Genomic DNA, 20,463 nt, shown 5'->3' with positions numbered 1-20,463 from the left:
TTATTTTTTTGCTTTTTATTTGTGTGTATATACACATATACACACACACATATACATATATATACATACACACACACATATACAGATAGACACAGTTTCCAACACGTTAGTCTATCTACATCAGTATGGGTGTATCCAATGACATATTATTATATGGCTATCAAGACTATATCAAATATTATTCGTGAGAAAAACAACAAAAACCTAAAACAGCAAACAGACATGAAAACAAATTTTCATACGAACACGTTAGTTCTTGAAAACTCGAGATTTTCCATTGGGGTAACAGACTATTAGTCAGATCACCTGGGATAGATGGATTGGATGGAAAAATAAAGAGGAATGCGTGTGTGTGTGTGTGTGTGTGTGTGTGTGTGTGTGTGTGTGTGTGTGTGTGCAGACTTGAGTCTGTCAGCACATCAGCTGCTGCGGCTAATGTTGTGCAAACAGGCTTAATATGTGTGCCCAAACATGCATCAACTCACGCTCACACCTTCTCAGGACATGTCACAGAAAACAGGAAACACGACTCGATATGCAAAATGTGTATCACATACATATGTATGACTGTAGACCATGTAAATATTTAGACAGTAAAAACACATATACAGTATATATACACACACACACACATATATATATATATATATATATACACACACACACACACACACACACACACACACACACACACACACACATACATGATTTAATAGCTTTGCAATCATTTCATTTGATCACATGGGTGTTAAGCAAACAACAGTTTGCAGGACAATCTTTTTAATCCCACACGTCACATGTAACGACGGTCAGGTGACCTTTTTTGTGGCCCCGTTCCCTCACTAGGAAGTTGTGGGGTGGGGTGAGAGGGGGGCTTTGCAGCTTCATGAGTGGTCAAGGCGCAAGACCAAGTCAAAACGCTTTTTATTGTCCCCGTGTTTTCATTTTCGTGCCGCAGTCGATAGCTGGCTCACACATTGTCCTGATTGGCTTTTCGCTTTTTATACGAGGGAAGAGCGGGACTGGGGCTTGGGCTACAACTCCCCATCTCCCCCTTAGGGCTCACCGGCAGAAAGGGTTTGACGTCTTTGTGAGTTGCCAGCATAAGAAAAGTCATCCCAGGCACACAACATGACAAGAAAACGCTTTGCAGCATTTCTCCTCCCAGGCGGCGGCGGCCATCTTTGTGTGTGTGAGACATGGTGGGCGTGTTTATTGGCTGCACACGCATGACCGCCTGCCCCCCTTTGCAGCCCTGGGGCTGTTAGGCATGTATGGAAACATGCGTAACCTCCAACGCCCTTTTAGTGTTCAACACTTATGGCGAGCCCAACACACACACACACACACACACACACACACACACACACACACACACACACACGGCAAAAAAAAAGGATTAGCATATGTGAATGACATGATAATCAACACGTGTTCTATATCTAACGATGAATTGCCATCAACAAGACTCGTCAATGCCATCTCATGACTTGTGGCGTCAGATGCACACACCTTAGGACAATCACAGACACACACACGCACGCACACACACACACACACACACACACACACTCCCCCCCACACACACACACAAGCACACAAATGGACACACAGACGCACACACACAGACATGCACTTGCGGCATCTCTCTCTCTCTCACACACACGCACACGCACACACAGGCGCGCGCGCGCGCACGCGCACTCTTAGCTTGCTGCTAAGCGAGGAGGCGTGGTGGTGTCAAACAACATCAACGTCAAAGAGGGACATGGTCAAATTGAGCTCAATGGCGCCGCCCTGCTGCACTCACACACGTACCGTGCTTGCTATGACACACACACCGATTATGAAATATGGAAAACATTCTTTGAGACAGTGACAACATTGACAAAAATCAACCAAAGTATAAGTAAAACGAATCCTGGTGGTTGCTATTGCTGTTATAATCAGTGCTAATGATAACGTTAACACACACACACACGCGCGCGCGCGCGCACGCGCACACGCACACACACGCACGCACGCACACACACACACACACACACACACACACACACACGCACACACACACACAACTTCACTGACCGATGGTATGATGTCATTTCCACTCTACACCTACAGGGGGAGCACTGCAGCAAACACAAACCACTTCAATGATGACGTTTGAACGTGTCCTTGTTGGTCTGAGTTGTGTATCATGTGGACGTCATTGTTGGGGCGCGCGCACACGCACACACAAACACACACACACAATGTAGCAGTGCCGTGCGGGAAAAAAATAAAAAAAACAGTGCCGTGCGGTGAGGTTGATGGTTGGTAGGACATCCATTAATTAGTCACATCCACAGCGCAACAGATCAGCCATACGTTAAAAATGTTTTTTTTAAAGTCTGTCAGCATTCATTTTACAATTGCCAGAAAAGAACGTTATTTCCAACGATTTAAAGAGCATATTGGCAATATTCTTTAACACGATTTAGTCATTTAAAAAGGTTACTCATTAATTGAATGTGTCCTACGTGTGGTTTGGCCCCTGCAGATTCATCAATTTGCGTCTTGTTTGCGATCTCCGTTTTTGTGCAAAACTCTTATCGGATTCACAAGCAAATTTATTTTAGTCACTTTTTGGGTTGAAAAGAAAAATACTTTCAATGCAGTTATAATGGGAGTCAATTAAATGCATTTTTTGGGGGCAATTTGCGGCAGGGCGGTCCCTAATAAGGGCAATCTACTGTGACAAAATCTTACGTTCATATTTAAAACTATTTTATTATCATGGTCAAAGATTTTAAATGCACACACAAGAGTAACAACAAACTTTCCTGTGCAGTCTAGTTTTTACTTGGAATAATTTGTCTGCACTCAGATCTCATTTGAGGTGCAATTAACAAAAAACCGCGTCATTGTCTTACCTTGACTTTTTGTAGATGAAGTTTGTTCCTTTCCTTTTTCTTTTCTTCCAGCTTTAAGTGTCTCAGTCGAAAAGGGAGATCAATGACGGGAAAGAAAGGCAGTCCTCGTCCCAATCAATGAGGGTTTCCACACACTTTTTTTTTTTTTTTTGCTCAGGTCTACTCCAGTCAGATCAAACTCTTCTCGGCCGAAAAGACGAGAAGCAGTTGGGAAGTTTTGCATTCTTCCCCACCGTTTTCGAGGCCTTTCGGGTCAGCCTTCATACTGCCCAAGTTCAACGAAAGACTTGCTAGCAAGGTGCCTTCGACATCGTAGAAGAAGAACGGTACCGACGTCAACCCGCCGGCTCTCATACGCCCCCTTCAGTGTGGCTCCACAAGCCACCCTCGCGGCACTGACAACAGTCGCGGGCGTGCTGGAGCCTCTCCCAGCTGACCTCGGGCGAGAGACGCCCTGGACTGGTCGCCAGCCAATCACAAGGCAACACAGGTTTATTTGTATAGCTCATTTCATGTACAACCGTACAAGACAAAGTGCTTAAATAAAACATTCAACTCATCAGAGAAGGAGAAACAAAATATGAAGACATTTCGAACATGACAATAAAATCTCTCCATCCATTTTCCAATCCTCTTATCTCGGGTTGTGCTGGAGCCTATCCTGAAATGGTTGCTATAGCCAATCGCAGGGCACACACAGACGAACAACCGTTCGCACTCACATTCACACCTCGGTAAAATTGGAATGTGATATAAAACCGGAGGACATCTACGGAGGCACGGGGAGAACATGCAAACTCCACACGGGAAGGCCTGGATTGGAACCCACAAGCTCTGAACTTTGAGGCAGATGTAGCCACCATGTGTGCCCACTATGCATACACACAGACACACACACACACACACACACACATACGCACACGCGATCCCTTCATTATGGTCAAAAATTGATGGAAGGCGATCATGATCTCAATGAAGCAAAGTGAATTTGAACTCAATTAAATGCTGTGTATCTGTTGGAGCTCACCCTTTCAAAACGAGATGGGCTGCTATAAATATAGACTTGAAAATCAAAACCCTTGTTGAGTTGATGGACAACTGAAGTGGGTCCTGGCGCCCCCTCCTGGCAGAGTGAAACGACAACATAGGGAAAATATGCTCATTAGGTGAGCAAACGGAACCATGTGACCATAACATGACGATATCACAAGTGGATGTCACCGATGTTCTTCCAAGCGCCAATAGATGGAAAAAAAAATGTTCTTCTTATTCCATTCCTTGCTTAGTTGAGAAAAAAAAAACAGTCGTGAAATCATTCGATATTATAGTTGTTAGTTGCAGTCCTGAAATATTGTTAAGTAATATCATAAAACACAATATATGTCTATTGTATAAATGTATTTGCAGTATATTCGGCAGCAAAACAAGTTTTTGGCAGTTTTCAGTTCTGGTGAGCTCTGCAGTACCCCAACACCTGTTAACAAAACCATCTGTAGGGGACCAGGCAACCCGACACTTGTATTTCCACATGAAGCACATGGTAGGGGGAGGAAAAAAATAAAACATGACAAAACGAAACCACATGACAATGGAACCAGGTGATGCCATTACGAAAGCACACTTTGATATGGAATCAAATATTGCCGTGAACCAAAACGCTTCTATCGGATGAAGCCTTAAATAATGTTTATTACCTCTTGCGAGGAATGTTTCGTACTTACAAAATCAATGGCAGTTGATGACAGCAACAATAATGTCATCTTGAAAATCAACATGAAAAATAAAAAATGTTTACAACAAACTTCTGCGGAATGGGAGAATTCCTCAAGAGTTCCGATTGGTCCATCAGGGCATGCACTTTGATGTGCGCTGTCAGCCCAATCATTTGGGGGTGTAATGTCTGTAGTGGTGGGCGGAGCTCCCCGAGGTTCTGTAGTCGGCCCCTCCAAGCCCGTATCCGCCGCCCAGTCCTGGTACACGGAGGCTCACGGGGGCGGCGATGGGGCGGGTTAAGCCTGGCGCCCCGGCGTAGACCAGACCTCGGTAGGGCCCGTGGATGTGCTGGTGCCGGTGAGCGGTCGCCGGAAGCAACACGGGTTGAGCGTTCCGCCCAGGCGTGTCGAAGGCGAACTCGGGCGGCGGGCTGCTGGGCTTGGAGGGCGTCGATGTCAACGGGTCCAAGTCCAGCAGCGCGGGCGGCAGAGAGGAACCTTCAGCGGCGGGCCTCGGAGGCGGGCCGGTCGAGGGCGAGAGCGCCCCCGTGAGAAGGGGCCGCGTCCAATCATCTTTGAAGATCTGCACGGTCAGCGTGGACACCAGGGGGAGCAGACGATTGGTGACGTGCGCCAGGACCAGCTGCTCGTTGGCGTCCCGTCGGATGCGCACGTGGGCCGAACCCGCCTGAAATCAGAGCGGCCGGGCGACCTGAGTTAGCCACGCGACACAACGCGCTCATCAACACACTCATGCTAACCAACACACTCATGCGCATCGAGCACCGCTTGTGCTCCTGTAACGTTGTGACATGTCATCGTGTGCTACAGGTGACACGTTGACCATTTTATGACATGTCACAGGTTGTTCCACGTCCTCGTATGTAACCTTCACATGTTACATGCCATGCGGCATCACGTGCTACTTTCCGTTCCACTTCATTATGTGTGAGACACAGGTTTGGTGTTGTTAAATGTAACGTTACAGGACTTTACACATTGTCACATCATGTATTACATGTTGCCACACCTTCCATAAGGTCACGTCATCATGTGTTACGTATCACAGATGACATGTGGTAGCATGTTGTCGATTCTTGAAAGAAAAAGACAAATGTCTGTTTTCTCATCGACTCAACGAAAAGAATTGAGCCTTTGCTCACGCGGTGCCCTGGGGGGCATTGGGCAAGCACTCAGGGGTCAAATGAGTCCAGACAGATGCTGTTTGTGTACACACACAGACGTCAAAAACACTGACGCACACCGAGCACCACAAAGGGCTGCATCTCTCTCTCTCACACACACACACACACACACACACACACACACACACACACACACACACACACACACACACACAGAGGAGTGTGCGCCACCTGCAGGATGTTGGAGCTATTGAGGGTGACGTGATTGACCTTGCAGAAATGTTCCAAATGTACACGTGTGGTGTAGGCAAAAAAAAAAGTCACCATGATAACGAGCAACTAGGACGTACGCGACAACTTTACACCCTTGGACAATTTCACGGGCAAAGCTCAAGAAGTGGAAACAAGAATTTTTGAGGAGCGATTTATATATATATTTTTAAAGAAAAACAAAGTTTGGGGTAAATGAACAAAAAGGCCGTGCTGCAAAACGGCAACCAAACTCAATCGAAAAAGCAGAACGTACCAGCGATCCGAATCCCAGCGTCCAGAAATGTTCGTTGCGAACTTCCAGCACGCCGTCAAGCGTCGACACCTGAATGGATGCAAAGATGAGCAGTGAGCCAATCGAGTCTCTCAATCGATTAACGTGGGCGTGCGTGTGAGCGACTGACCTCGCGGAGCAGCTTGTCTAACTGACCAATGACGTGAGAGGGCGTGGTCTGCCGGGAGGAAGTCTCATCATCATCAACACAAAGTCAGGGAGGCAAAGGTCGAATGGATTCAACGAGAAACGTGCTAGTAGGACTAACTAAAGTAAGTCCCCGTTTCTAAAGTAAATCAGATCATCCGCTACACACAGTACAAATGAATACGAACAGGACTGCGAAGACTTTTTTGTCAGCCACTGGAAGCGACTAGCGTAAAGTAAGCGAGTAAAGCTGGCAATGACTGAATCTGTTGTGGTCGGGGTTGCGTTACCTGCAGCAGCACTTTGCCACTGTAAACGCTCATGGGGTACATGGTGCCAAAGGTCATGAGGGCGATGGCCACCGCCGACGCCGTGTCCACGCTGTTGTAGTCGCTACACACGCGCACACACACACACACACACACTTGGCGTCACCAAAGCTCAAGCGGCCATGAAACGCACACGTAAGGCGAAGTCCTACTTGATCTCGATGAGCATGTAGGTGACGCAGAGGGACAGCGCCCCCGCCAGGTTGATGAGCACAAACGGGTTCATGCGAGGCAGCAACACGCTGCTCAGACCGGGAATCACGCCGCACAAACTAAAACAAACACACGCCAGTGCAAATGTCAGTTTGGAGAGACAGCATGCTTCGAGATTGCCATTGGCTGCTTCTAGCTATCGATCAACGGCAACTCCGAAATGCGGTCGGTCGGTCGGTCTGAGCTTTACATGCAACGCAAAGCCCGGCAAGCTCTCCTGACCGATAAATTGATTAGGGCGAAGGTTCATATCTCGCTTTCGATATGCTATAACAGATTGCGCGGCTGTACAAGATATCGGAGTGTCTTACGAAGTTTGACTCTTGTTGGCTTCAGAGGAAAACGACACCTTTTAGTTGATGAGGCCAACTGATCATTCTTGCCAGCATTCTTTCAAATCGAGAATCGAATTCTCAATGGGCAACTTTCCCAGTGCACGGACGACACAATGATCGACCAGAATTGGAAAAAAGGCCGTGCGAGGACAGAAAGCCACTTTTTCCCCTAAGACGGACGGTGAACCTGACCTGGGCTTTTAAAAGGAAAAAAAAAAAAGCAGCTCGCCGAGCCAGTTTTTCCGACACAATGATCGACCAGAATTGGAAAAAAGGCCGCGCGAGGACAGAAAGCCACTTTTTCCCCGAAGACGGACAGTGAACCTGACCTGGGCTTTTAAAAGGGAAAAAAAAAAGCAGATCGCCGAGCCAGTTTTTTACCAACAGTCATTCGTAAAGCGAGGTTCCAGTGCACGCTGGAAACAAAAGGCACAAATAAGGTATCTCGGGCTTGCATGTGCCACGCTGACATGCTTTTATGTAACCCAGCAAGCGCCCAGACACCCGCGAGGTGATTGGGTGGGGGGTGGGCAGACACTACAAGGCGCGCGCAGACAGTGAGGCGCATTCATCCCCGCACGCACGCGCGCTGTTGGTGAGCCGCTCGTTGTAACAGTGACCTTCGCCTCACACCGCCGCTGTGCTTAAATAATCTCGCCGAGACCTTTCGAATGCCTGCGGCGCATGACCGATAGCACGTGCGGCGCAGAAAGTAGGCTGGCGCGTCCCGTTCACTTGGCCTCACTCAGCCAATCGCGGCTCTCGTGCCGCAGCGACTGCTCGGCGCGCGCGCACGTGCGCTCAGCGTCTGCTTGCGACAATCGGAGTGATGATGTGAGGGCAGACAAGCCGAGTAAGTCGACCGAGACGACGGCGGGGAGAATTCACACATTAGGAATTCATCTGCTACATGAAAATGGACTTGTGGTGGGGGTAGGGGGTGATTAATAGACACGCAGATAAGTTCAAAAAGGTGAGGTGGGCGTTTCTATACTGGATATACTTTTCTCTCTATTCGAAGATGCCGCATATGATTTGCCTCGAAACCTCGAACAGAGAGCTGAGGAAATCAACGACACAATCCAAACAATATCCATTTGGTGCCTTGATTGACTTTAGCGTGTTTCAAAAAATACAAAAAAGTAGCGTCGTCGTCACCTTCTGCTCAGATCTGCGACGTGCTCCTGAAGCCAACTGCTGCTGGCCGCTGCAAAACACACAAACACACACACACACACACACAATCTTCGTGTCAGCGTATTTGCAGCTCCGCTCGCTCCAAAATGTTCATCCCAACTCGACCTGGACCGGTGACTGCTTTTTAAGGAATTCCGCCATTTTGAAAACATTTTCCATCCGCTCTGTCGGTGTTTTTTTGGGAGGCGCCAGTGCAACCGAAGCGAGGCAACTTTTTTGCTCGTTGAAAGTCGCCTCATTTGGGAATTTTTCAGTTCCTTGGGGTCCTCTTCGTTTTGAATCTTGCAAGATGATGATGATACTCAACTCTATTGTTGAGCGAGTTGATGGGCAACATTTAAAACGCACAGCAACAGCAGTGCCCACCGCCAGATTAAGGCAATCAGTAAACATCCGCCATGTTTGTCACTCGTGCGCGCGCCGCATCACCTTTAAACTTTGATGACACCGCTCGTCAGTCCCTTAACGGCCCGCCCTGCTTGCTCACTCGCTCTGTGTGTGTGCGTATTCCAGAATGTGTGTAAGGTTGGTGAGGGTGAAAGGGCAAAGCGGTGGTGGTGGTGGAAAGGGGGGGTGGGGTGGTTGTGTTTGTTTTGCCAGGATGAGTAAATCCAAACAAACATGTGAATGGAGTGATTTATTTATGAAGTGTGTGAACAAGGAGAGCGCTGGCCCAGTGTGTTGGCACGTCGCTTCGGCTCGCTCGCCCACCCTCGCCCTCACCCACTCGACCTACTACTACAACACCCCCGCCCTCCCGGCTGCCCCCCAAAGCGCAAAACATCCCCACTGTCTGGGACATGGTTGCATAACACACTTTTAGTCTCGCTCCATCTGAGAGAAAGCGGGAGCTGGAGGTTTCATCCCCCTCCCATCGCAAAATGTCAGATGTTAAGCGATGTTGAGACTGCTCACAACGCAAGAGTAGACAGCTGAGATACACACACACACACACACGTACACGTACACGTACACGTACACGCACGCTGACCTCATTCATGAGTTCACATTCGTAGGGGCTCTACGGAGGAAGAGGGAAGAAGGCAGCAGGACGAAAGGTGAGGTAAGTAAGTGAACAGAGGAGACGAGGAATCTTAAAAGTCACCGTAAAGTGAAAATCAAGAAAAACGTCTCGCAAACAAAGCGCGGAGCAGAGTGCGAATGAGCATGCCAAATTGGATCCATAAAAAAATAGCAGCTGTAAAAAAAATGAATGAAGCCGGTTTTCGCTCTTCGCCGCATCTGCCGAGTGTGCTGAAACCACGCCCCTCCAACTGTCAATCAAATAGCGCCATGAGAAAAGGACGTGACTTCATCTCATGCTCACACAGAAGGACAACAAAAGCAAAGCCTCCGGTGACTGGAATTTGTCCCACTGGGTCGTCGCGGGGCTTTTCCCTGCTGCGACAACGAGGCGCTCCTTCTAAAGCTGTCATGCCGGCACAAAGCCCCTCGTCCACACATTGGCGAGAAGGCGGCCAAGATGAGTATTTGTGGGATTGGGTTGTTTTTTTTTTTTCCCCCCTACTGAGTTAATGCACTTGAATTCATGGTTGGATTTGGCCCTGATTTATTTATTTTGTGTGTTAGCATACGAAGCTAACGGTGGGAAGAGATTCGCATCTCAAAAGAACGCGTGATCAAACGTTTGTTGACCTGACGATATTATGACGACGGTGTCACCTTTGAACCTTTGCGACATGATGTCAACCCTCATCATCATCATCACAATGAACATAATCCAGCACAACGGCAAAAGTCGAATTGTTGCGCTTCACTTGTGGCGCCGAGGATTATTATTCTCATTACCAGGAAACGCGCGCGCGCGAGCGCCCACATTGCGAGTGTTGACGTACCTTGGGACACGCAGGCGAAGGGTTTGTTGCGTACGGACATGAGAGTCAGCAGGTTGAAGAGGAGAGCCACAAATGTGCCCACCAGCAGGCGGCCGCTACACACAGACAAAAAAAAAAAATGTGAGCACATCCACGCATGGCAAAGTTTGTCGCAAAGTTGCCAAGAAGTTCAGGCCATCCGCGTCGGGCACGACGACGATGTCGTTCGTTTTATCCGTGGTCGTGATTGAGTGCATCCTTGCTGGCGCGCATTGCTGACACGAACAGCAAGGCGGCAAATCGGCAGCTGCGAGGTGACATCGGCACGATGCTGACGATTTTGGAAGTCGGTCGCTATACTTTGGCAAATTTGCACCCCTCGGGCAACTGTTTTTCAAAAAGTGACAAGCAAGTTTCATTTTGGCAAAGAAAGCGACAGCCATGCAGTTGGAAGGCACACTTTGGGATGTTCATTTGGAAGTTGTGATTTACTGAGGAGAGCATTTTCACACCATTTGTCACTTTGGTTGCTGCATTTGGAACACGGAATTTGAACTGAGCTCATCCCCTGCTCCCAAATCACAATGATTGAAGGGGCTTTCGGTGGGCTTTTTAGGCCACCCCCATAAGAAGAAAAAAAAAATCCCTGTGGGGTTTATGGCGCAGACGAGGGAGGGGGGAACTTCCAGTTTAAAGTCTCATCCGGCCCAAACAACGATCACCGTCCGCCGCCAAGCTGACATGATTGGACGGTGTGAGAGACGGACAGGTGTCGAAGTGGAGACCCAAACATTCTCCCTTGGTTGCTAGCCTCTAATCTCTTCTGACTCGGTTGTGTGTGTGTGTGTGTGTGTGTGTGTGTGTGTGTGTGATTGTTTGGAGCTGAAGTTTTAGGCTCCTAACTGGATTGTCCGGTGTGATTAGTGGGGCCAAGTGGGCACTTTTATCAGCGTGCGTGCGTGTGGACGCTCGCGCGCACAACTGTCGGAAGACACTAATCCCTTAAAACAACCCTTGAACTCACTTTTACAACACCAATCCGCAGACAATACACGTATCGAGTGGGACGACCGGGGGCATCCCCGCGGAGGGCTCGCGTCGGTTATCTCCAGCTGGCGTGTGCGTGCGTGCGAGCGAGACAACGCAAGGAAATACTCACGTGTGGACCTCCGGCTGCTCCATGAAGCGCTCGACGCTGGCAAAAGACAAGAGAAAAGTACCATCAACACACGTGCCGCTCGCTGGACACACCGAAGCCGACTGAGAGTTGGGCTTCTGGAAGCGCGCAGCGGACATTGCTCATATGGACGTCCTTGGGGGGGGCAACAGGGCAACGGTCAAACAAGAAGGAAGGGGCATTTGCTTTTTCCCCAGCTGACAGCCAGCGTGTGAACTGGGGCCTTCCGCTAGTGTGACCTCTTTAGAGTGCCTCGTTGTCAACTATGAGTACATACATATCACCAGAAAGAAAGAGGAAGGAGGAGAGTATTTATTGATGTATTTTTTTTAAGTCCATCTTCACAGCCAGCATCTCAACAACAGCTCTGGTCTGATAAGGCCTTTTTAGAGTGCATCGTTGTTGGCCGTGAGCGCATGCACGTCACGGAGAGAATGGAAGAAGAGCAAGGAGGCGGAAATCCAACTTTGTGGCCAACATCGGGGCATGAGGAAGAAGCTCAATGAAGTTGCATGCATTTTTCCAGGTCGTCGTCAGGGCATATGATTGACATGTGACAGTTGAGCAAGGCGCGGTTTTAGTGAATTTGGCGGACACGACCAAAGCGTTCCAGAGCAGGGACAGAACGGCTTCGCTCTTCACCATGAATTTGGCGGACACGACCAAAGCGTTCCAGAGCGGAACGGCTTCGCTCTTCACTATTTTCAAGCTGCCTTGTATTGTCGTGTAGTTTATTTTTTTCATTATTACGTGAATAGGGCTGTTAAAAACACTCGTCTCTATCATATGTCACAATGCAAAACATCTTTATTTGCACTTTTGAAATGGATCCGGGATTTTATTTGAAGGCCGCACCGCCCTGCTGCCCTACTTGTGGTAAAGCGTGTGTGCGAGTGCCAGAGAATGGGAGTGATTGAGACGTGACGTAAATAAAAGCGGACAAGGTGCGAACAAACAGGAAGCACATGAGCGCAAATGCGCATCGACACCCCAAAGACGTCCGCTCGTGTGCGCGCGTACGTGTACGTTTCGGGGCGGACTTGTTGACGACACAAAGGCCGTCTGTCTCGTCTCCTATCAGCTGTCGAATGCTGTCGAAGCACAAAGTGTTTTGGTGTCAGGAAAAGTTGGGAGTCTGCAAAATCGGATTTCTAGCAACATTTGCGAGAAGAAAAACTCTCAAGTATGAGTGTCTGAAGAGCCAATTAAAAGCAGAATCTATGCAGGGAGTAAATTAAAATAATTCGATGTAGAAGGACTTGGCGTGGGTTATGAGAATTGGAACCTTTTTGAGGGATCTTTCAAGAACCACAAAAGAATGCGTTCTCTCACAATATAAGCACAGAATTCAAACAGCAAAAACGAAGAGTAGACTCTTCCATCGCCAGAAAGAAAAACCTTTTGGCTCGGCCTGACCACAAACACCGCATCGGGACGCCGCCGTACAGCGCCACCATCGACAGGGATGTGATCGTCACGACGAAGCTGAATTTGACAGACGCTCGGCTGTTGAAAAACAGACGCGACCGATCGACTCCTCGCTGGCGACAACCCGTCGCGTTCCGTTCGACTGACAGAAATGTGTAGGACTGTGAAAAAGTGAAGAGCGGCATCACGGTGGACGAGTGGTTGGCACGCCCGCCTCACAGTGCGACCTCAGGCCCTCTCGTGTACCCCAAACATCGACCACTCCATTGTTGGCCCACGAGAAGAGGACAAACCATCTGCTGAGGCCTCTTGTCCCAGACTCCGCACCAGCAGGGGGCAGCGTGTCACAGGTGGACACGAGAGACCAAAACAAAGCAATTGGACATCTTGGGCTCTCTGATTGGGAGGTACGGACCCGAGCGCGCTTGCTCTCTTGTGTTTCTCCACTCAGTTAAGCAAACTCTTGGGTTTTAACGAGCTCCTGCCCCCGCGAGCCCACCCAGCCAGTCAAAGATGACAACTTTAAAGAGGCACAGTGGGGAACAGTACACTGCGTCTACAGCTAAGACTGAAGGGGGGTGGGCGGGGTCACGCCAAGGTCAGTTTAACTATTTTGGGCCGGGCTGTTGCTTTGCGAGTGCGCCACTCGATGGAGTCTTGGTGTCTGAAAGAAAAGACTCCTCAAGTTGACCAACAGCAGACCAACTCTTAATCGCCGTCGTGGCCGTCGGTTTTCAAGTCAAGGCTCCCATTTTTGCTCAAGTGAAAAAACGACAACGCACGCGGCTGGAAATTCAGGACCGCCCAAAGCCGGCGTGACTGTGTCCTGAGAGGCGCTGACTTGCACAAAGACACACAAAATTGAGGATACCCCGCTTTGGGGTCAAACTACGGGATGAACCCGATGAACACGTAGGGCCGCTACTCCATCACTGCCTTGCAACGTTCGTCGTGATGCTGCGAGGTGAAACGCTCAACTCAACCGTGTCAAGGTTGTCTTGAGCCGCAGCGGAGCTGCAAACGGAAACAGCCGTTGGACCCAGTGAGGATGGGGTCCAATTGTTCTGTCTGGGTGCCGAAGTGTGGGGAAGGAGGCGGGGGTTTTTTAGGGGAGGGTTCACCCCGTGTGAGGGCAATGATGCAAGAAGACAGTTGGACAAATGTTTGGTGTTGTTGTGGAAATACAAAATAATTGAAATTTTAATGAAGAAAGACAGAGTGACGGCGAGATGAACAAAGACGTGTGAGCGACTTCAAGTCATCACAAACGCCTCATGATACTTACACTCGGGCTGTGTGTGTGTGTGTGTGTGTGTGTGTGTGTGTGTGTGTGTGTGTGTGCGCGCGCACGCTGCAGACACACCTCTCCTTGAGGATGAACAAGGCTCCCAGCTGGACCAGCACAGTGGAGGCAAAAACGGCCAAAACCTCCAGACGGTCAAACCTGAACACAAGCAGGTCACATGGTCAAAAGCAGTGACATGCCCCGCCTACTGACGGATGGCAAAAACATGTACACATATGTGTACACTTGCACACATAGATACACAGACGCGCACGCAAAAACACACTGAACACGACCCAACTCACAGGAAAACACACACACACACACACACACACACACACACACACACACACACATTTACTTCCAAGGAACACATTTAAACAAAAATACACACACACAGCATTAGCTCACTTAATGCTAGCCCACTTAGCATTTTCTCACATAACGTTAGCATTAGCTCATTTAACTAATTTAGCGGCGTACTATCTATTTTTTCATTTGTTTGTTTTATATTTGTGGCACCTTGTGGTGAGCACGTCGGTCTCGCAGGTGTAAATTTCTGCAATTAAATGTTAACTTTCAAAGTCTCCATCTTGGGTGGGTTTGGCTGCCTTCTTCCAAAAATGTGTTAGCTTCATTCAAGATGAAATAATTCATCAGGATGACGATACTGGTGTGGAGTACCAAGACCACTCATACTTTTACAACATCAAATTTTAATGAAGACAATTGCCAGACATGGTGACGACTTGCCGATGCGTCAGAAGTATCGGTAGCTGGTATCGGCAGGCTTCACGTGTAACCGATACATTGAAATAAAGCCGGTATCCAGCGCTCGGTGAACTTGTTAGCTTCAGTCAAGACCGGTGACGGGGCCATTGTTTGTCTCCATGTGCGTGAACATGTTGATGACAAAGTGCTCGGACTTTGAAACAAATTTGAGTTGCCACAGTGGGAATATGGAATTTCCTCGTAACGTGAGCACCGAATGAATATTCTCCGCCCTGTGTGGGCGTGTGTTCGTGTGCATACAAGCGTGCGCGTAACCATACAAAGCTTTTTAGCCAAACAATGAGCTGATGAGGCAACACTTGCAGGTTAATAGGTTGTCGGCAATTATCGTGTCACATATGTAGTGACCTTCGGTGGCCACCATTTTGGCGAGTGGAGGTGTCGCCCTCAACTGCCGCCGCCGATCCACGTTGGGAAAACGGCACAAGCAAGACACAACAAACATCAAATATGCACAGCGAGAGCAAAAGCGACGCATGCTTGTTGTCTGTATGTATGCGGCACTAAGCTGCTCCAGTCGACGTACGTCGAGAGGGGCCCAGTGAAGCTGAAAAGATTTCCACTTGATCACCCCTCTTCCACACCTCCAGTTCAGACCAGTTCACCAGTCAGCTTACTTTGGCAAAACAACAAGCAACATCTTTCCAGATTTTCCGATCAATGACACCGACCACACCAATGAATCAAAGGCACTCAAATTATGTTGGGGCATTTTCTGCGTTGTTAATTTGCAATCAGGTTGCACTGATTGGGAAAAAAAGTGTTTAAAAAAAAAACATTCCAGAGTCATCGATGAACCGGAAAAATAATTGATAGAACCATCAATGATTGAAATAATTGTGAGTTGCAGCCCAACTGCATTTGGGCGGGGCTTGTGATGATGGCGTGCGTTTTGCCCGTTTGCTGGACTCACCCGAAGGAGAAGACCTGGCTGGGCTTCTTCATGCTCACCCAGGAGCTGATCAGACACGTGACCAAACTACAAGACAAAGAATGAAATTGGATCTGAATAAAGAGCAAAATCAACCTGGAAGCAGTCGATTGGAAGACGCCGCCGCCATTGCTGATGCTGGCGCCGATGAGGACATCACGATCAGGCTCACCTGAAGAGCTCGAAGATGGTCAGGTAGGTGTAGGCTGTCAGAGCTGAAACACAAAACAAGTTTCATGTTATTCAAATGATCTTCTGGTACTCAAACCTCCCCCAAAAAATTAAATCTACAGTGGCGTCTTGAAAAACGAGTGACTGGAGACAGAGAAAAGAGGATTTGAGTATTTGGAGTTGCAAGTGTGGCCATTTGTGTTTCCCAACTGACGGCGAGCAACTCAGTGGATCAAGATGGCGTCGATACGAGCGGCTGCCTCGGTTATGCGCTCCCGGGTCTTTTGTTTTTGTCATAGTCGTTGCAATGGTTACCCTGACATGACGGAAAGTCTTTCGAAACGTATTTGTCGTGTCTTTGTTTAGCATAGTTGCTCGTTCTCGCAATACTCGTGTATCCTATGAGACAAACTCCTTGTGCGTTTTTCATACTTGGCCAATGAAGAGGATTCCGATTCAAACATTCAACCCCGCTCGATGACCTCATCAGCAGTCGAACAAGCAACCAATCAGAGGGCTTGTGCTCCTCAAATGTTATATGGCCGCTCATACTCACCTGTCTTGTTACTTTCCTGTCTTTTTACTTGCCCGGTTGCCTGCCTGCCTGCCTGTCTGTCTGTTTGTCCGACTGCCCTCACAGGCAGCTCGCAGTAATCGGACGCAGCGTCGGGGGATGAGGAGAGCAGATTAGAGCGGCTTTGTGCCGAGAGGAACATTTTGTTTCCCCAGCGCCGGCGTCCGTGTTGGCCAACCTGACGGCGCGTAATCCTGACAGAGCGAGACCCACTGAGACCACTCAATCAATCACTCGCAGACGGACGCACGGACGACTGAGATGGACGGAGCCACAGAACGCGAGAGGGAGACAGATGGAGGCAGACGGCACTGTGACGCAGGCCGGCCAGACAGACGGACGGGTCAGCGGACAGACAGACCTGCAGTGACACCCAGAGGATCTCTCTCTCACACACACACACCCACGCACGCACGCACACACACCGTCGCTAAGCAGACAAAAGAAATGAATATTTGCTCTCGTGAGGTAAAAAGAAAGTCATGGTGATGGAGATGACAGATGGAGAACAATCAGGACGACAGAAGAAAGCTGGAGGAAGCAGGAAGAAAGGAGGAAGGAAGGATAGATGGATGAGGGAAATATGAGCAGCAGGGATGAATATTTAATGATGTGCACGTGCACACGAGCCGCCATCTCACGCGCACGTGCGCGTTGAACTGTTTGGCTTTGGTTCCCAGCCTGCGTCAAGTCGAATAAAAGCCGGAAGGGGCGACGACGTGTGCCGAAATATTCGCGCTTCTCTTTACACAAGAAAGGAGTCAACTTTGCTCCACGTGACTTTGGCCACTTCAAAATGGAATCCCGGCATCTCCAAAATGACTTTGCAGTCATTTATTATGATTTGTAATACGCGGCGGGTTTGTGTCCACCAAACTGTTGCTTGGTGTCCGTCGTTGGGTCGAGGTCACTGCCATCATACGGCGGCGCTCGGAGTGCAATTTCCTTCAAAACAACAACAACAAATATCTGGGCGAAGGCTTACAAAACAAACATTACAAAAACAAAAGAAAAAAACAAAACGGAATGGAGTCACTCATATCTCAAGCCGTCACAGTAGTGCAGGAAGTAAAGTTGAAGCTACTAGATCAACAACACACACACACACACACACACACACACACACACACACACACACACACACACACACACACACACACACACACTTTGAAACGGGAGATGGATATGCTCAGCCCAGCCAACACACGCTTAGTTGTCACTGGTTCCGGTAAACAGTAAACTGAGAGCACGCACGGCAAGTGGCCGGCGTACTTTGCAGACGTAAAGTAAAAGCTTCAATCGAACACGTGATCAATTGCACGTAGGCCAACCTGTCCGCTGGGACGAATGCGCTTCGCCACCGTGTCGCTAATCAGCAGCATTTTAATTCCCGCGCTCTTTCTACTTCAGCTTGACCGTGAGAGCACAAACATTCAATCCACACATACACACACGCGCACGCACACGTAGACGCGGTGGCTGGTGCGGTCGCGTTCCGAGCAGATGAGAAACAATACGTAGGGACTGCGTCGGCGGCGTCAATAAGAAAGCGGCCATTTAGCGTCTCAAATCTCCACTGGTGGGATTTGCGCGGCAGCTGGCGGAGACACCTTAAACCCGGGCTGATACCAAATCAATGACACTCGATCCTCACCGACAAAAGTGCAAACAATCGTTTGTTGGCTGGCGGCGGAGGTTGTTGGAACATCCGCGCAGTCGTCTTGATGCGATGGAGACGTCGCGCTCAAAAAGGCGCCCCATTCTGCTCACTAAACTGGCATTCAAGTGGACTGAATTTTCTGCCGCATTTCTTGACCGGCCGATGTCGTTTATTGGGTCTTGGTTCATGATTAAAACAAAAGCAAACATTCTTCCAATACTTTCAACCCAATAATTGTTTCCCCTTCAATTGGTTATCGGGTGATTGGGTGTGGGAGAGCTAATCAAAGCACCACCCACCCCACTTTTGTTGCAGCGCGTCTGCCTTGAGCCGATGAGGTCGTGTCATGTTGTCAGAAGAAAGTCAATCAAAATCAAAACTCGCTTTCATCCCTGAATCTTCACTCGATAAAATATCAAACTTCACCTCCGCGCCAGTGGACCATCCAGCTTTTCTCTTGGTGTGTTACTCTCTGGTTGTGCGTGTGTGTGTGTGTGTGAGTGTGTGTGTGTGTGTGTGTGTGTGTGTGTGTGTGTGTGTGTGTGTGTGTGTGTGCGTGGACACTTGATGCTGAGTGAGAGCTCACTGTCGGGGTGTGTTTGGAGGACAGATGGAGGTGAGAGACAACACTAAGAGATGCCACACGTGTATACACAACACACACACACACACACACACACACACGGGTGTGGGTGTAAGTGACACAAAGAGGCAACTGTGTCTGTTTGTCAGCATGGACAAGATGGGCACAAATGTACCTAAACTGTCTACTTACTAGTGTGTGTGTGTGTGTGTGTGTGTGTGTGTGTGTGTGTGTGCGCGTGCGTGCGTGCGTGTGTGTGTGTGTCTGCAGTCAAAAAGCTGCTGTCTTGGAAAAGACTGAAAGATGATATTGCTGGTGACTGCACAATTTGATACGGGATCACAAGCCAGTGCGCGCGCGCGCGCACGCGCACACACACGCACGCGCACACACACACACACACACACACACACACACACACACACACACACACACACACAGAGTTTTGTATGGTCATCATCAGCTTGAGTTTCAGCAACCATGCAACAACAACAACTCTGCTCGAGCAGCACTTTGACACATTCGCATCCACGGTCACATGGGCAAACAGGAAATGAGATCACAGGTCGTGAGTGTGCGGCAGTCTGATCATCTGTGCGGGTGTGTTTCATACCCATGCTGTTGGTGGAGCTGCACCACACGAGCAGACAGGCGGTGCACATCAGGTTGAGAAAACCAAACAGCAGAATCCTCCATGACTACGACACACAAAAACAAACGTTTCACACATGTTGCAAAAGCATTGATGCGTCTTCACTGGCAAAGGAAAGAATGCAGTGGAAGAAACGGCACTTGCTGTTATGTGTTCACTTGTGTTATTTTATGTTCAATCTTGTGGAAATCAATAAAGATGAATTGGATTGGATTAACACTGAAGGGCATCGCGCCAAAATCTATTTTGTCACGAATATCACTCATCTTTCTTATATGCTGCAGACATTCTTTTATTAATAAGTCGAGTCATCTGCATTCTTTTCCCGAATAAATATCAGAATCAGCCTAAGGGAAAGAAGAAAAAAAAACTTTCGTTTGGGCTCTACTGTAAATTTCGCAGCATCTCCTCAAATAGTTCAGTGCCGCCCGGTGGTGGCCCAATGTGGTGCGGTACGGCACGGTGTCGACTACAAAAATCTGCAACAAGCAATCGCTTCAAAATGCCAGGACGAGGAGGAGGCACAAACACACACAGGACGCAGCACAACCGCTGAGTGCTTTTCTGTGTCAGACGTACCAGAAAAAAAAACTGTGTGTGTGTGTGTGTGTGTGTGTGTGTGTGTGTGTGTGTGTGTGCGCGCCTGTCAGATGGAGTGTGCTTTATAGTATGCTGTGAAATCCACAATTATGCTCTGTGCTGTGTTATGACAGCGCTGAGGCGTCTGTTGACAGCACTAGCTGGACACACACACACACACACACACACACACACACACACACACGTGTGTGTGTGTGTGTGTGTGTGTGTGTGTGTGTGTGTGTGTGTGTGTGTGTGTGTG

The 20,463-nt window shown here is 48.7% G+C and overlaps 1 protein-coding gene across 1 annotated transcript in view; it reads right to left on the bottom strand.

Annotated features, from left to right (window-relative positions):
• Window positions 1-4,572: 4,572 nt before the first annotated feature.
• The window catches only part of slc30a6 (solute carrier family 30 member 6), a 20,067-nt gene continuing 4,176 nt past the window's right edge, over window positions 4,573-20,463 (bottom strand). The window contains exons 4-15 of the mRNA XM_019860081.1: window positions 19,584-19,668; window positions 16,155-16,197; window positions 15,965-16,030; window positions 14,338-14,418; window positions 11,529-11,564; window positions 10,391-10,485; window positions 8,496-8,544; window positions 6,942-7,061; window positions 6,751-6,853; window positions 6,444-6,491; window positions 6,296-6,364; window positions 4,573-5,312 (exon numbers count right to left, since the gene is read on the bottom strand). Of these exons, the coding sequence (XP_019715640.1) occupies window positions 4,794-5,312; window positions 6,296-6,364; window positions 6,444-6,491; window positions 6,751-6,853; window positions 6,942-7,061; window positions 8,496-8,544; window positions 10,391-10,485; window positions 11,529-11,564; window positions 14,338-14,418; window positions 15,965-16,030; window positions 16,155-16,197; window positions 19,584-19,668 (1,314 nt within the window). The 3' untranslated portion in view covers window positions 4,573-4,793. The remainder of the gene's footprint in view (window positions 5,313-6,295; window positions 6,365-6,443; window positions 6,492-6,750; window positions 6,854-6,941; window positions 7,062-8,495; window positions 8,545-10,390; window positions 10,486-11,528; window positions 11,565-14,337; window positions 14,419-15,964; window positions 16,031-16,154; window positions 16,198-19,583; window positions 19,669-20,463) is intronic.

This window comes from Hippocampus comes, unplaced genomic scaffold (assembly GCF_001891065.2).
Source record: "Hippocampus comes isolate QL1 unplaced genomic scaffold, H_comes_QL1_v1.1 scaffold39, whole genome shotgun sequence".
NCBI lineage: Eukaryota > Metazoa > Chordata > Actinopteri > Syngnathiformes > Syngnathidae > Hippocampus > Hippocampus comes.
This window is presented reverse-complemented; position numbering and strand designations above follow the sequence as displayed.